This window comes from Notolepis coatsorum (assembly GCF_963971535.1).
Source record: "Notolepis coatsorum genome assembly, chromosome: 20".
NCBI lineage: Eukaryota > Metazoa > Chordata > Actinopteri > Aulopiformes > Paralepididae > Notolepis > Notolepis coatsorum.
In genome coordinates, this window is record NC_140184.1 from 20,037,532 (window position 1) to 20,055,689 (window position 18,158).

The 18,158-nt window shown below is 50.9% G+C and overlaps 1 protein-coding gene across 1 annotated transcript in view; it reads right to left on the reverse strand.

Moving 5' to 3' along the window:
- Window positions 1-890: 890 nt before the first annotated feature.
- Window positions 891-18,158, reverse strand: part of cep89 (centrosomal protein 89) — a 371,884-nt gene continuing 354,616 nt past the window's right edge. The window contains exon 19 of the mRNA XM_084337069.1: window positions 891-2,193. Within this exon, the coding sequence (XP_084193195.1) occupies window positions 2,091-2,193 (103 nt within the window). The 3' untranslated portion in view covers window positions 891-2,090. The remainder of the gene's footprint in view (window positions 2,194-18,158) is intronic.

The following is an 18,158-nucleotide window of genomic DNA, read 5'->3' on the forward strand; positions in this document are numbered from 1 at the left end:
ATTCAGGATTAGAGATACTAGAGATTGCCCGGGAGTGGTCCTGGCTCTAACAGTAATGCTTCTTTTGAGCACCATGGCAGCAGTCGACGCTGTAGTATATCTAGGCTTGCTCCATGTGAGATGTCTCCAGAGTGACACATGGTTCAGACATCAGCAAATTAAACCCGGCCCGCCAGAAATGGAAAAGACTGACTGCTCTCCAAGTCTCATTGGACCTAGTGTACTGGGGAAACGTGACCGTTATCAGAGAAGGGGTTCCGGTGGGCAGGACATCAGCATTTGTGTCAGTGCACACGGATGCTTCTCTGAGTGGCTGGGGAAGCACTTGCCTCCCCCAAGCCGTAGAGGCATATGGCCACCACAGTGTTACATCAACCTCCTGGAGCAGACGGCAGTTCGCTTGGTGCTGATGGAATCCCTCCCTTTAGTAAATCAGAACAGACAGCAGGTCCATGGCGGCATACATTAATCCCCAAGGCAGCATTCGCTCACTCTCTCTTCACAAAGAGGTGGTGAGGCTGTGGAAATGGGGCGGTTCTGAACCCAGGCTTGCCCTGCACCTTCCGGGGCTCCTCCACAAAGGAGCAGACATTATGTCCAGAGGAGGACCCTCAGGTAAAGAGTGGTGGAAGCGGTTTGGAAAGGCAAAGGTGGATGTGTTCTGTTCTCCTTCAAGAGGTGGTTCTTGCTGAAACCCATAACCAAGCCCACTCTGGGGGAGGACACACTAGCACAGAAACCCTGGCCTCAAGTTCTGTTGTACGGTTTTCCTCCCCCACACCTCAAACAACCGTTTCTCACCTGGTGGGATATGAGGACTGTGTATGTGTAACTAGGAGGGATATGAGGACTGTGTGTATGTGTAACTAGGAGGGATATGAGGACTGTGTGTATGTGTAACTAGGAGGGATATGAGGACTGAGGGTCAATGAGGAGAAACTGTCTGCCATCTTGGTGACTCTGGACAGATATTACACAGTCTGGTACAGCTTCTGTCCGGGACACCTTGGCTGATTCCCCTATTATTCAGAGGGGCAATCTTACAGGGAAGAGGGGAGATATTACAGATGCCCACCCAGCTATTACTGGTTTGGCCCCTGAGAGGAACGGGGAGCAGCATTGAACCGGACATGTTTTCGTGAGCAAGGTTTCAGCGAAAAAGTGTTTGTGAAGTACTGAGCATACTACTGGATAAATGTGACTTGGATTATACTGCACAAGTTGTGAGAGAGTTTGTAAATGGATGCTTTGATATAGTTTTGCTGTTGTTAAATCAAATCTCCATTAACTTCAATTCATCAAGTATTTATACAGTTTTTTGATGTAAGCCGCAAGCTAGGCTAGTGATTTGGATTTAACATAAACATTTGAAAATATTGAAATTTACATTCCTGATATTTAAGCAGTTCATTGATATTCCACAGACAAGTGTAGGTGCGCACATACAACAGTTTTCGCCAATGATGTGGTGTTGACTCTCAACGATGACATCGCCTCCCGCTCATTTTCCCGCTGATTGCCCTCTTCCTTTACTCAATTATCTTTAGTTATACTACCGGTTAAGGCTGAGACCACTCATCGATAATTATCTATTTTATATTAAAAGAAAATTTAACGTTAGTTTGTGTGTGTGTGTCATGGGCCAACTACAGCATTGCAAAAACTAGTGAGTGCACGTGACACACACACACACACACACACACACACACACACACACACACACACACACAAACTAACGTTAAATAATAGTATTTTTTTCTTTTTTAAGAATAATAAAAAAATCGATATTTATCGATAATTTTGTCCCGATTTATCAATTCTTCCAAATGGCATATCGTCTCAGCCTTACTACCGGTATGAAAAAAAAGTCGTTGGAGAAGCCTCACAGTTATACAACAGGTACAGGTTTTCTCGCTTTCGTATGGCGAGTTAAGCTGGTCTTGAGTCTGAGTCGAACACGGGGCTCTGCTGGTGGCTGGGGATGCCGCTGCTGACACTCTGCCAGGAAGCCTGGGGTGGTGGGGGTGGTGAGACGCTCCTGAAGCATCAGATGGCCATTCAAGGAGGAGTCCATGCCGAACACCCAGGATCTAGAGCCCCCTGGTGGGGCTGCACTGCAGCACAGTATCCCTGATCCTCGTGTTCTCCCGCTTGGCTGCCTGCCATACCACCTCCAGCTCACCTTCCACCTCTCTGAAAGCATAGAGGAGAAGAGGAGAGGAGGGAAATTAGTATGTCAGGGGGAGGGGAGGGGAGGGAGAGAGAGAGAGAGAGAGAGAGAGAGAGAGAGAGAGAGAGAGAGAGGGCGGTAGAGAGAGAGGGCGGTAGAGAGAGAGAGAGAGGGCGGTAGAGAGAGATAGAGAGAAAATCCTGTTCAAATTAGCCAGTAGAGGATAATGAGTGAGGGCCAGAATTAATCCTATTCATTCTAGCACAAAGTACTTCAAAGTTGCACAAAGTGGAGAGTATGACATGGAACTAACTGTCTGGAACTAATCTTGAACTTTAAAGCACCAATCTGTGTGTATATATATATATACATCTTATTACATGCAGCTAATGTAATTACTGTACTTTGAATGACTGACAGCTTAAAAACATCAAACACCCTTTCCCTCTATATCGACACTGTTATAAGAGTGGTTCTAACCCTCTAATACATCTATTCTATACTATACTTCTTTCAGGGAAATGGCTCTATGGTGAGCAGATGTGGAGCCGATGTGGAGCCGATGTGGCTGATGTGGAGCTGATGTGAGCGGGGGACACAAACAGACTGGAGAAGGTGGTCAGGAAGGCCAGTAATGTGGTAGGGGTGGATCTGGACTCTCTAGTGGTGGTGGCGGAGAGGAGCCTTGCTAAGCTTCACCCACTACACACAGACTTGGCTGACAGAAGGAGCACGTTCAGTGCCAGACTCCCTAGATGTAGCACTGAATGGCACAGGAAGTCCTTCATTCCGACAGCCATCAGACTTTACAATGCATCACTGTGCCTCACTGCATCACTGAGCACAGAGTGACAGTACTGGAGAATTATCCGACGTTGTCATAATCACAGCACGGGCCTACTTCACTCCCCCTCCTTTTCCCCTCACGTCCTCCACACGCTCCTCTTCATCCCCCTCTCCATCCACTGCACACTCCTCCTCATCCTCTCTTTCTCCAGTCACCCCTTCCTTTACCCTCATACGCCCAGCTGTATTTCATCCCCCTAATTCGCACGCGGTCAAGCACCCCACTCTTCACAGCTGCACTCAATCCTTCCCTGATGGGGGGACTACTTCTACACCTCGACGCTGACCAGAAGCTGTCGTGGTATTAATTACCACTGCCCAGGTACGACGTCTCTGCCGAAAGCTCTGCTAGATACCAACCGTGTATTTGCCTTACTCTAACCTGTTTCTCTCCTGTGCCTCAAAGGACCGCCGTCCCTGCCTGGACGTCACCTGTTCCCGAAGAGGAACACTTGTTCTCCCGCTGCAACCCAGCAGCTCCCAAGACAAGCACCAGGACCGCTTGCTCGCTCACTGCCGCCGCGGCAGCCACAAGACAGAACATAACCCCGTTCTATTTCTCCCAATTCCTGTGTTGCTCAATTGACAATAAACACCCTTGAAACCGCTCCTATCTCTTCTCGTGTATTCAGCAATTGGGCTGTGCTGCAGACCCCAGTTCTCACAGAATACCACGACCTAACGATGACAGCACCAGCTGTACACGAGACCGAGGAATGGAAGAAGTTTCAGAAGCAGTCTGTGAGTATCATCAACGGCCAGACCGCCCGGGTTGACCAACTCGCTCACTCCCTAGACGCCGTCACGGCGCAGCTGGCCGCTCTCGCCCTCGACTCCGTTGAGCGAGAAACACAGTATCTACGTATCGAGGCACACTTGGCACAGCAAGGCCACCCCCGCTACCCCCGCTGCACCAAGCCCCCCGCATAGAGAACCCCCTGTCCCCGCACCAGAACGTTACGACGGAAGCGTCTCCAAATGCTGTGCATTTTTATTCCAGTGCTCGTTAGTGTTCGAACAACAACCCCACACGTTTCACAGCGATGGGTCTAAAGTAGCTTACCTGTCGGCGCTGCTCACGGGCGCGGCGTTGAAATGGGCCACCGCTCTCCACTTCAACAATTCCTTCCTCTGCAATTCGTACTCCGAGTACGTCGACGACATGCGTAAAGTGTTTGACCACCCTCCAGATGGCTCAGAGGGGGCCTCCGGCTTGTTTTCGATCCGCCAGGGAAGCCGCAGCGTAAGCGAATACGCTATCGATTTCCACATCCTCGCCGCCGGCTACGACTGGGGGGACACACCGTTGCGAGGCGCATTTCGCCAGGGCTTGAATGACGCTATTAAAGACGAGCTTGCGTCCAAAGAAAGACCCACCTCCCTGAGCGAGCTAATCCATTTGGCCAGGGAACTGGACCTGCGTCTTCGGGAACGTCGTCGAGAGAGAGCTAGCACTGCTCGTTCGCCTATACCCGGTCCGCCTTGTCGCGCCGCCCGCGCTGAAAAAATAGTTCCTCCGAGCCCATGGATCTCAACCGCTCACGTCTCCCTCCCAGCGAACGCCGACACAGGCTCGCTACAGAAGCATGCCTGTACTGCGGTCAAACAGGTCACTCTGTTGCCTCATGCTCGCTTCGCCCAAACGACGGGGCTCGACAGTAGCGCTGGGCGTCTGTTCGAGTCTTGATATCGCTCCCAGCTCCGGCCTAAACATGCTATTCCGCGCCACGCTGTGTCTGAATAACCAATCACTCCCGTTATCTGCCATGGTTGAACCTCATCGACGCCGGAGTAGTCTCCCGTTACAACATCGCTACTGACGCCTTGCCGATACCCTGTGACGCCCGGGGGTTAAACGGGAAACTTCTCACGCGGATTACTCGCCACACCGTACCCCTTCGCCTTCTGCTATCCGGGAATCACAGCGAGAATATTCGGTTTCACGTTACCAACTCTCCCCACAATCCCATTGTCCTGGGCATGCCTTGGCTCAAGTTACACAATCCCGTAATCAATTGGCCTACCGGCCTAGTGACCAGCTGGAGCGCTCACTGTCACGTCGCTTGTCTGCAGTCGGCTCGGCCGCCACTAGAGGGCGCCGGTTCGCACCCCCCCAATGAGAACATTGATCTGTCTGCAATTCCGCCGGCCTACCACGATTTAAAAGCGGTTCTCAGCAAACAACAGGCTCTCTCCCTGCCTCCTCATCGCCAATATGACTGCGCCATTGATTTACTCCCCGGGGCACCACTCCCCGCTAGTCGCCTGTTCAACCTCTCGCGCCCAGAGAGAAAATCAATGGAGAAGTACGTTCACGAATCCTTGGCTTTGGGCATAATCACCCCCTCCTCCTCTCCTGTCGGCGCAGGATTCTTCTTCGTTTCCAAGAAGGATCGTTCCCTTCGCCCCTGTATCGATTACCGGGGTCTCAACAACATCACGGTAAAGAACAAATACCCCCTGCCTTTAATCGACTCTGCTTTTGAGCCCCTGCAAGGTGCCACCATCTTCACAAAACTGGACCTCAGGAATGCCTACCACCTTGTCCGCATGCGGGAGGGAGACGAGTGGAAGACGGCCTTCAAGACACCACTTGGCCACTTCGAGTACAAGGTAATGCCCTTTGGACTGACCAACGCCCCTGCTGTCTTCCAGGCCCTCGTCAATGACGTTCTCCGTGACGTACTCCACCGCTCCGTATTCGTCTACTTAGACGACATCCTGATCTTCTCCCGCTCCATGGAGGAGCATGTCCAGCACGTCCGCCGGGTCCTCCAGCGTCTTCTGGAGAACAAGCTGTTCGTCAAGGCAGAGAAGTGCGAGTTCCACGTCTCCTCCATCGGCTTCCTCGGCTACATCATTGAGGGCAGCAAGATCCGGGCGGACCCCGAGAAGATCAGAGCGGTGTCCGACTGGCCCCGTCCCAGCAACGTCAAACAGCTCCAACGCTTCCTGGGATTTGCCAACTTTTATCGGCGCTTCATCAGGGACTACAGCCTGGTTGCGGCGCCCCTCACCCAACTCACCTTGCCTTCTGTGCCCTTCGTCTGGTCCGACGCAGTGGACTCCGCCTTCGCCGAGCTGCGCCGGCGCTTCACCACCGCTCCCATCCTCGTCCAGCAGGACACGTCCCGCCAGTTCGTGGTGGAGGTGGACGCCTCCTGCACCGGAGTGGGGGCGGTTCTTTCCCAACGCTCCGCCACCGACCAGAAGCTGCACCCCTGCGCCTTTTTTTCACGCCGCCTAACCCCAGCCGAGGTCAACTACGACATCGGGAACCTGGAGCTCCTAGCGGTCAAGCTAGCCCTGGAGGAATGGAGGCACTGGCTGGAGGGATCGGAGGTCCCCTTCCTGGTTTGGACGGACCACAAGAACCTCGCCTACGTCTCAACGGCCAAACGCCTGAACTCTCGCCAGGCTCGCTGGGCGCTGTTCTTCGCTAGGTTTAATTTCACCCTGACCTACCGGCCTGGTTCCAAGAACACCAAGCCAGACGCCCTCTCCCGGCAGTTCGTCCCTGAGGAGGGTCCCACACACCCCGACACCATCCTTTCCACTTCCTGTCTGGTGGCCACCGCCACCTGGGAGATCCAGTCCATCGTCAGGGAGGCACAGCGTGCCCAGCCGGACCCAGGTAACGGTCCACCTAACCGGCTTTTTGTCCCTGACCTTGTCCGCTCCCAGGTGCTCGAGTGGGTTCACGCTTCCCGGTTCGCGTGCCACCCGGGGATCGACCGGACACTATCCCTGCTGAAGAGGCACTTCTGGTGGGTCACCATGAGAGACAACACCGCGCTTTCGTCCTGGCGTGCACCGTCTGTGCTCGTGCGAAGGCCTCCCATCGACCGCCCGCCGGGCTCCTTCGTCTGCTCCAAGTCCCCGGTTGGCCCTGGTCGCACGTTGCCCTGGACTTCGTCACCGGCCTTCCCCTCTCACACGGTAACACTGCCATCCTCACCATTGTTGATCGTTTCTCAAAGGCTGTGCACTTCGTTGCTCTTCCCAAACTCCCCTCTGCTGCAGAGACTGCTGACCTGATGGTACTCCACGTCTTCCGACTCCATGGGATCCCGGCAGACATCGTCTCCGACAGGGGCCCTCAGTTCATATCCCAGGTCTGGAGGGCTTTCTGTCGGGCTCTGGGGGCCACGGTCAGCCTCTCCTCCGGGTTCCACCCACAGACCAACGGCCAGTCGGAGCGGGCCAACCAGGACCTGGGATCCGCACTCCGCTGCGTGACAGCCCGGGACCCCTCCGGCTGGAGCGCCTTCCTGCCATGGGTTGAATACGCCCACAATTCCCTGTCTTCGGCGGCCACAGGTCAGTCCCCCTTTGAGCAATCTTTGGGCTACCAACCCCCGCTGTTCCCTGCCCAGGAAGAGGAGATCGCCGTGCCGTCGGTGCAAGACCATCTCCGTCGCTGCAGGACGATCTGGGAGGAGACGAGGGCTGCGCTGCTCTGGACTGCGGACCAGAACCGGCGCTTCGCCGACCGCCACCGGCCCCCGGCTCCCGCCTATGTACCAGGTCAGATGGTATGGCTCTCATCTCGGGACCTGCCACTCAAATCCGTCTCACGGAAACTAACCCCCCGTTTCGTGGGGCCCTACAAGATCCTGTCCCTCATAAATCCCTCTGTTGTCAAGCTCCAGCTCCCCCCCCATATGCGCATTCACCCTTCCTTCCATGTCTCCCAGCTCAAACCGGTGGTCTCCAGTCCCCTGTCTCCCCCTGCTCCAGAGCCCCCTCCTCCGCTGGTGATAGACGACCACCCGGCCTACGTGGTCCGGGAGTTGCTGGGCGTGCGGCGACGCGGCCGCGGCTTCCAGTACCTGGTCGACTGGGAGGGCTACGGCCCGGAGGAGTGGAGCTGGATCTCCCGGTCGATGATCCTGGATCCGGATCTCGTCCGGGACTTTCATCGGGCTCACCCTGACAAACCTGGGCCGCCGGGAGGCGCCCGTAGAGGGGGGGGTCCTGTCATAATCACAGCACGGGCCTACTTCACTCCCCCTCCTTTTCCCCTCACGTCCTCCACACGCTCCTCTTCATCCCCCTCTCCATCCACTGCACACTCCTCCTCATCATCTCTTTCTCCAGTCACCCCTTCCTTTACCCTCATTCACCCAGCTGTATTCCATCCCCCTAATTCACACACAGGCAAGCACCCCACTCTCCACAGCTGCACTCAATCCTTCCCTCATGGGGGGACTACTTCTACACCTCGACGCTGACCAGAAGCTGTCGTGGTATTAATTACCACTGCCCAGGTACGACGTATCTGCCGAAAGCTCTGCTAGATACCAACCGTGTATTTGCCTTACTCTAACCTGTTTCTCTCCTGTGCCTCAAAGGACCGCCGTCCCTGCCTGGACGTCACCTGTTCCCGAAGAGGAACACTTGTTCTCCCGCTGCAACCCAGCAGCTCCCAAGACAAGCACCAGGACCGCTTGCTCGCTCACTGCCGCCGCGGCAGCCACAAGACAGAACATAACCCTGTTCTATTTCCCCCAATTCCTGTGTTGCTCAATTGACATTAAACACCCTTGAAACCGCTCCTATCTCTTCTCGTGTATTCAGCAATTGGGCTGTGCTCCAGACCCCAGTTCTCACAGACGTTTTTCCCAATATGTTCATTATTATTATTATCATTATTATCATAAGTAACATTTATTGCATGCGTTAGTTATTGTCTGGTGCCGCCTAGTGGACGCACTTTGGAACGTGTATTGTGACTCTGGACAGGTAAGCTGTCTCTGCGCCGCCGCGTCATGCTATTTAAGTGACACTCTTGACCATAGGCTGTAAGGTGAAAAGCCCTGTGGGCGAACTGACTGGCCAACGTTACGTTGCATTGTATGCGCCGTTAATATCCGCAATTATCCTTTCATTTATATATCTAGTTATTAATTAATGCCGTTTATTTCCTTTCCTTTGTATAGGTAAATAATCTGACTACAGACTACTGACTAAATGCTATCGACTATTGACAGTTGCTAAATGCTGCTATCCAATGCTAAACGCTGACAGTTACTAACTGTAACCTGACCATCAACAAACTGTTATCCGTGTCGACTCTGCTGGACATTACCAAATGCCATATCGACCTCTATACTGACATTATCCACTAACGTCTGAATGTACGCTGCTGGCTAACTGCTAACAAGTACTACTATCTACAGACTTAAGCTGCTACTAACTACCAGCTACTAGCTAACCGCTTGCCTAATTGACCACCTGGTGATGATGGCAATACAGTTATCCAAATAACGGAATGTTTGGACATGGAGTCCCAATAAATGAACATTCTTACAAAGTCTGAATTGTTTCTTTTGGTTCAATTTATAAGTCGTTTGCCTACACCCTTCCAATGGGGACATTTAGCTGACTCATTGACTGAGACCGCTAGATAATTGGACAAGTACTATCTTCCTGGACTTTTACTATAATTTTAATACCGACAGTACAAATTTACACTTACTGTATATTTCTGTATATTTTTAGAATGTACCATAGGAAATGTATATCCCGAACCGTATTTTATTTTTATTCTTAGGCTTATTGTTATTCTTATACGTGATGTGTGTCTGTCTACCTACATGTTTACTGTTTACTGTGAGCGATTTGTAGTACCAAATTTCCCTCGGGATGAATAAAGTATTTCTATTCTATTCCATTCTATTCTATGTGGAGCTGATGTGGAGCTGATGTGGCTGATGTGACACATAAGTGAACACAAGACACAATTACCACCTGTCCCCTGAAGGGAACAGAATAAAGGAAGAGCAGAATGCTTGTGTAGGGGGGGGTGCAGGGCAGAGAAAGGGAAGAAGGCAGAGAGAAGATGGAACAAGGCAGTTATCACACACTTGACTGAAACACAACAACCTGTGCTTTGCATTGAAATGACGTTGAGTATACGTGTGTGTTTGTGTGTCGGGGGGGGGGGGCATGCACGTGTGTAAGAAGATGGGGCAATGATGTGGCCACAGACACATGACAATGACAGATTGGCTGTAATATAACATAATTATGTACCTATGCGCTGGTTGCAGTTAGGTTTGAAGATGAACGCACAGGCGCACAACAGCCACAGGTTAAAAGGCTCTGGGCGCATGTGGTCTTGTGTGTGATTATAGTGAATTATAGGGGACGTTTTCTGGGGGCTAATGCACTATAGCTAATGTCATGTGAATACAGTCTGCCACTGTGAATGAAATGAGCGATTTAAAAGCAGACCTCTGCGTCATCATTTGAGGCTTAATACCGGTTCCAAACAATGTTCCCTTTGTCTCAGATAATCGAGAAGGGGTAGGAATAATGTAACAGGAAGAAGACATCTTGGAATATAATGATCTTTACACATTTAATACTGGTAGAACAACATTGCTGGCATCTTCTAGGAGGGGAGATGGTGGACATGGTCATAGTGGTAATTTAGGAATCCTGTTCTGAGCAGGAACAAACCAACAACGTGGGATTTTACTTGTTTCTTTTAATCAATATGGCAAGCCGTTTTAACATTTATTCCCGTTTTCTAGCTAGCTGGGTACCTAGCTAGCTCATTCACAAGGACAATTTTGCGAATGAACTAGCTGGGTACCCAACTAGCTCATTCGCAAAGATGACCTAGCTAGCTGGGTACCCAGCTAGTTCATTCACAAAGACTCATTTGCAAATGAGCTAGCTCACTACCTAGGTTGCAGATATGTCTTTGCGAATGAGCTAGCTGGTTACCCAGCTAGCTAGGTTGTCCTTGCGAATCAACTAGCTGGGTAGCTAGCTAGCTCATTCGCAAGGACCATTTTGTGAATGAGCTAGTTGGTTAACCAGCTAGCTGATGGTGTTTGGGGGCGGAGGGTGTTTGGGGGTGGAACGGAGGGCTGTTTTGGGGCGGAGCAGAGGGTGTTTGGGGGTGGAGGGTGTTTGGGGGCGGATGGTGAGGACAAAGGATGAGCTAGTTCATTAACGAGCTAGCTCATTCGCAAGGACACATTTGTGAATGAGCTAGTTCGTTAACCAGCTAGCTCATTCACAAGGACACATTTTGTGAATGAGCTAGTTCGTTAACCCAGCTAGCTAATGTGTCTTTGCGAATGAACTAGCTGGGTACCTAGCTAGCTCATTCGCAAGGACCATTTTGCGAATGAACTAGCTGGGTACCGAGCTAGCTCATTCGCAAAGACACATTTGCGAATGAGCTAGCTCACTACCTAGGTTGCAAATGTGTCAGCTAGCTGGGTACCCAGCTAGCTAGGTAGCACGTGTCTCAGCTAGTTAACTAGCCGGCTTTGTCCCATAGGCTTTACACAAGATTTTGCCTAAGCTAGCAGCTAGCTCATTCGCAAAATGATCCTTGCGAATGAGCTAGTTGGGTACCCAGCTAGCTAATGTGTCTGACCATTTTGTGAAAGAGTTAGCTAGGTACCCAGCTAGTTCATTCGCAAAGACACATTAGCTAGCTGGGTACCCAGCTAGCTAGGTCATCTTTGCGAATGAGCTAGTTGGGTACCCAGCTAGCTCATTCACAAAATGGTCCTTGCGAATGAGTTAGCTGGTTAACAAACTAGCTCATTCACAAAATGTGTCCTTGCGAATGAGCTAGCTGGTTAACGAACTAGCTCATTCACAAATGTGTCCTTGCAAATGAGCTAGCTCGTTAACGAACTAGCTCATTCACAAAATGGTCCTTGCGAATGAGCTAGCTGGTTAACAAACTAGCTCATTCACACTCTGTTATGCCTGCCCAGCTATACTAGTATGGAGGTGAGGCCTTGCTGGCCTGGTCCTCGCCCCCAAACACTCATGAATCAGCTAGCTGGTTAACCAACTAGCTCATTCACAAATGTGTCCTTGCAAATGAGCTAGCTAGCTACCCAGCTAGCTGATTCGCAAAGACAAGCTAGCTAGTTGGGTACCCAGCTAGCTAATGTGTCTTTGCAAATGAACTAGCTGGGTCAAGTCAAGTCAAGTAATTTATTTATATAGCACATTTAAAAGCACAAGAGCCAACCAATCAACAATCCAAAGCCAACAATCAAAGCTTAAAATCAATGTCCTAATATAAAATACACAAATACAAAAAGGCACAGCAGGACAAGACAGTACATTCAGAGAATAGGACAGTAGGACAACACACGGATAGGGGAACACAAAGTACAGTAGCACACAGGGGACAGAGGAGCATAAGAAGAGATACAAGAGGGAGGGGGCAGGATAAAATTACATGGGAGTGTGTGAGTTAGGGTGTGGGAGAATCAGGGTTTATTGAAGGCCAGGGAATAGAAGTGGGTTTTTAGACGGGCCTTAAATGTCTCCAGCGAGGGGGCAGATCGGATCTCCAGGGGAAGCTGGTTCCATAGCTTGGGGGCCACGGCCTTGAAGGAGCGATCGCCTCTCTTTTTGAGTCTGGTGCGGGGGGGGGGACCAGCCGAGCCTGGTTGGAGGATCTTAGTGACCTGGGTGCTGCATAGGGGGTGATGAGCTCTGTGATATATAGGGGTGCTGCACCCGATAGTGCCTTAAAGGTGAGGAGGAGGATTTTGAAGTCTATTCTAAGTGGGACTGGGAGCCAGTGTAGGGAGGCTAGGACTGGTGTGATGTGCTCTCTCTTTCTGGTGCCGGTAAGGAACCTAGCTGCAGAGTGCTGGACCATTTTGAGGCGGGACATGGCTGCCTGACTGATGCCGGTGTAGAGGGCATTGCAGTAGTCAAGGCGTGAAGTGATGAATGCATTGACTACCGTTTCCAGGTCGACGGGTGAAAGGATTGGTTTTATTTTACTGATGTTGCGGAGTTGGAAGAAGCATGATTTGACTACGGCATTTACCTGCCGGTCGAATTTGAGCTCTGGGTCAAAGATTACACCCAGGCTCTTGACGTGGGGTTTGAGGTGGGTGGAGAGTTGTCCTAGGCTGTTGGAGAGTGTTTTGGTGGAAGAGGGGGGGCCAAACAAAATGATCTCTGTTTTATTTTCATTTAGCTGTAAGAAGTTGAGGGCCATCCAGCTTTTTATGTCCCTAAGACAGTTTTTAAGAGAGTCTAGGTTAGCTGTGTCAGAGGGGTTGAGGGGAAGGTAGATTTGGGAGTCATCGGCATAAAAGTGATATGAAATGTTGTGTTTCTGGATGATTTCGGCCAGAGGGAGCATGTAGATGGAGAAGAGTATGGGGGCCAGGATGGAACCTTGGGGGACCCCATACGGTAGACTAGCTGTGGGGGAGGAGTGTCCACCCAAACTGACCGAAAAGGAGCGGCTGCTCAAGTAGGATGCGAACCAGTTTAGGGCAGACCCCCCAATACCTAGGCTGTGTTCGAGACGATCGACCAGGGTGGAGTGGTCGACCGTGTCGAACGCGGCAGAGAGGTCCAGGAGGAGGAGCATGGCACAGCTACCTGAGTCGATGGTGAGAAGCAGGTCATTGTAGATTTTGACTAGCGCTGTCTCAGTGCTGTGCCCTGCCCTGAAACCTGACTGGAATTTGTCTAGGAGGTTGTTGTGATGTAGGAAGGGGAGGAGCTGTGCCAGGACAGCCTTTTCTAAAATCTTAGATAGGAAGGGTAGTTTGGATATGGGCCTGTAATTATTGAAAAGAGCAGGGTCTAGGTTAGGTTTTTTTAGGAGGGGCTCAACCATGGCGTGCTTAAGGGAGGAGGGAACAGAGCCAGATTCCAGAGAGCTGTTTATGATAGACAAAATACTGGGGCCTACTATGTCCATGGACTCTTTTAGAAGATGGGTAGGGAGGGCATCAAGGGGGGATGTGACAGTCCGCATGCCTGCCACCAGCTCTCTGAGAGTGGTTAGAGAGATGGGTTGGAAGTTGTTCAAAAGAGCTGGGCAGGAGGGGTGGGAGGGAGGGGGAAGTGGGCAGGAGGGCTGGGCAGGAGGGGGGGTCCGACAGGGGGGCTGGGCAGGAGGGGGGGCCGGGCAGGGGGGCTGGGTAGGAGGGGGGGTGGAGGAGGACGATGAGATGGCTAATCTAATGGTTTCCACCTTCCTAATGAAGAAGTTTAGGAATTCTTCACATTTGGAGGGGGAGGCATCAGGGCAGGGGGCGGGAGGAGGGGAGGTGAAAGAGTTAATGGTCGAAAAAAGGACTCTGGGATTGTGACAATTTTTGGCAATTATTTCTGAGAAGTGCCTTTCTCTCGCCACCTTAACTGCCTCTTGATACTGTTTGAGGTGATGTTTAAGGATCTCATAGTGGATCTGCAGTTTATTGTGTTTCCACCTGCGCTCGGCCTGTCTGCACTGTCTCCTTAAAGCTCTGGTGTTCTCATCAAGCCAGGGCTGAGATCTAGGTCTGGGCCTTTTGAGTTTAAGGGGGGTGACAGAGTCGAGTATGGAGGAGCATGAGGAATTGAACATTGAGATAAGGATCTCAGTGCTGTGCTGGACAGGAGAGGCCTCAATACTGCAGGTGTTAGGGGCAGCTATATAGGCATCACGGAACTTAATGGCAGTGGAGGGGTTAATGTGGCGAGAGGAACGCACTGGGACAATAGCTTTGGAAATGGGGACAAAACACAGAGCATCAAAAGAGATCAGTGAATGGTCTGAGAGGACTGGGTCATCTATTTTCATGTTGTCGATGGAGAAACCTGCTGTTAAAACTAAATCTAAAATGTGGCCGAGTTTGTGTGTTGGGGAATTAACATGTAGGCTAAAATTAAGAGACTCAATTAAGTGCAGGAATTCCTTCACATGGGGTTTATTTGGGCAGCATACGTGAACATTAAAATCGCCGAGCAGTAAAACTTTATCATAGCTGGGCATTGTCTGTGATAGGAGAACGGACAGTTCAGAGATAAAGTCACTTAGTGAGTTGCCGGGGGGACGGTAGACCAGGATAATCGGTAGTGGATTCAGGAGTCCGACTTTGATTAGCTGCACTTCAAAACTCTTGACAGGATCCGATTTTAGAGCGAGACAATTAAAATGTTTTTTAAAACAGCAGCTATGCCGCCTCCGCCGCCTCCTGTGAGACGAGGGGTGTTAATAAAATCGCAGTCCGGGGGACAAAGTTGAATGAGAGGAGTAGGCTGCTCACCAGTCCGTATCCACGTTTCAACCACCAGGAGAAAATCCAGTTTGCGGTCCGTAAAGAGAGCGTTCAAGTTGAAGGCCTTGTTTGTCAGCGAGCGAGCGTTGAATAGGGCCAGCCGCGGGGGGGCGGGAGGGGAGCTCCCGGGAGGCTGCACCTGTAGCAGGGAGCGGAGGCTATGGGGGTTTGCGCCGCGACATCCATTTGGCCTCCATGGGCGATGAAAGTTACCAGGGAGAGACAGACTCTGGGCTGGCCGGTGAATGAAAGCCGGCGGGAATAATTACACACATGGACGATCGGCGGGGCGGGGTTCTCTGGAACTCCACGGGCACCAGGTAGGAGCGACAGGTGTTTTTCCATTTGGCCGCTGCGCCTCCTCGTTTTCTCCGCTTCCTCGAACGTATTTTGCGAAGGGGGACAGCGAGGCACGGACGTATTAGTTCGGCTGGTAGTTTGGCCAGCCAGGGGTGGGGAAGAAGCCTTTCTCCCGGTGATCTCTCCATGAAATCCCCACCACGGAGGTCCATAAAGCAGTCACGGATATCCAGGAGTAGTTGTCGGTCGTAGATTATTTTTGTTGGATGGATACGAGACACAAACCAAACGAGGACAAACAGTGATATTAGGACGCAGCGGCAGGCAGCCGAAAACAGTGGCGCAGCCATCCTACTCAGCTGTCAATGAATGGAAGCAGCTAGCTTGGTATCAGCTGGCCGTGACATGGACCAAGGAGTATTTTGTGAATGAACTAGCTGGTTACCCAGCTAGCTAATGTGTCTTTGCGAATGAACTAGCTGGGTACCTAGCTAGCTCATTCACAAGGACTATTTTGTGAATGAGCTAGCTGGGTACCCAGCTAGTTTCATTCGCAAAGACACATTAGCTAGCTGGTTAACCAACTAGCTCATTTGCAAAATAGTCGTTGCGAATGAGCTAGCTAGGTACCCAGCTAGTTCATTCGCAAAAACACATTAGCTAGCTGGGTAACCAAATAGCTCATTCACAAAATGGTCGTTGCGAATGAGCTAGCTGGGTACCCAGCTAGCTCATTCACAAGGACCATTTTGCGAATGAGCTAGCTACTAGCTGAGGCAAAATTTGGTGTAAAGCCTATGGGACAAAGCCGGCTAGTTAACTAGCTAAGACACGTGCTACCTACGCAGCTGGGTACCCAGCTAGCTGACACATTTGCAACCTAGGTAGTGAGCTAGTTCATTCGCAAATGTGTCTATGTGAATGAACTAGCTGGGTACCCAGCTAGCTAGGTCATCTTTGCGAATGAGATAGTTGGGTACCCAGCTAGTTCATTCGCAAAATTGTCCTTGTGAATGAGCTAGCTAGGTACCCAGCTAGCTAGAAAACGGGAATACATGTTAAAACGGCTTGCCATAGGTGTCAGGGAGTGCTGCTTCAGAGAGAGAGAGAGAGAGATTGATTGATTGATTGATTGAAATTTGTATTAACAGATTGCAGAATGGGTACAATACAGTATGGCTCAATACACACAATTGTTAAGGGGATGCAGACCAGAGAAAGACTTTTGTCTAGAGAGAGAGCGAGAGAGAGAAGAGAAGAGAGGAGAGAGAGAGAGAGAGAGAGAGAGAGAGAGAGAGAGAGAGAGAGAGAGTAGAGAGAGACCAGATGAGAGTGTGTCAGGAGTGCTGCTCCAGAGAGAGAGAGAGAGAGAGAGAGAGAGAGAGAACCAGATGAGTGTGTCAGGGAGTTCTGTTCCAGAGAGAGAGAGAGAGAGAGAGAGAGAGAGAGAGAGAGAGAGAGAGAGAGAGAGAGAGAGAGAGGAGAGAGAGAGTGACCAGATGAGAGTGTGTCAGGGAGTGCTGCTCCAGTGAGAGAGAGAGAGAGAGAGAGAGAGAGAGAGAGAGAGAGAGAGAGAGAGAGAGAGAGAGAGAGAGAGAGAGAGAGAGAGAGAGAGAGAGAGAGAGAGAGAGAGACAGATGAGTGTGTCAGGAGTGCTGCTCCAGAGAGAGAGAGAGAGACAGACAGACAGACGGACAGACAGAGAGAGAGGAAGCTGGAGGAGAGAGAGAGAGAGAGAGAGAGAGAGAGAGAGAGAGAGAGAGAGAGAGGCTCCTCCATACAGTTAGTTAAAAACATAGACGTTAAAGGTTCAATATTGAGCATGGAAAACTTTATATCACTCATAATCTCCAAAAGGAGTGCACAACAGATACAAAAACACAGGATCCGTCCTAAAATACTGGATTCTGGTCAACCTTCATTATCTGTTTTATTGAGCTTTTGTACAATTTTCCTCAGTCTAAAAACTTCCTGGGAAGTGTACCCCCCATTATTCTTCATCCTCATTTGAGTTCTTGCTGAAATAATAAACATCTCCTTATCTTCAAAAAAATCTCCAACTTTGACATTCTTCATGTTTTTGTTGTGTGCAGGAACTTCTGTATCTGCCGACTGCATAACGTTTTCTCTGTTGCGAATCAGACACTTGAGAATCATTGGGAAACTAATTTTCCTCAGAACTTGTGCTCTCCTCATCCTCGCCCATGCTGGACTGAGAGAAACTGTGCCTTCTACATCCTCCTGACTCTCTTTGACCAAACTTGTCACTCCTTCCTTAGCCTGAGAGCCACTGTTGCCACTTTCTTTTCCTTTTCAAATAATACAAGTACATTTCCCCCACCCCTCCATCACTACTTCCCACCACGTCATCCACTGTCTGACTGTTTACATTATCTACCACATTCGGCTTTTTTCCCTATTATTTCACTTGTCATATTTTCCTTATTATTCCTCTTTTCTTTCTCCGACGTTGTGTTGGGGGGACCAAACCACCTCTGTTCTCCCCTGTTACCTCGCCACTGGTTGAGGGGGGAGCAGCGTCCCTCACCCCTCCCTCCTCTTGACCGGCACTACCTGCAGCCTTGCGCTGCCGAGACCATGCGTCTCTCACTCCTCCCTCCTCTGTACCTGCACTACCCGCAGCTCTACGCTGCCACACTCCTCCCTCTTGTGTACATGCGCTGCGCGCAGCGCTCCGTTCCTCCTGGGGCTGAGATTGTGTGCTCTCGCCTCTCCCCTCGGACAATCGCGCACTATATGTCCTTCCTCTCTACACT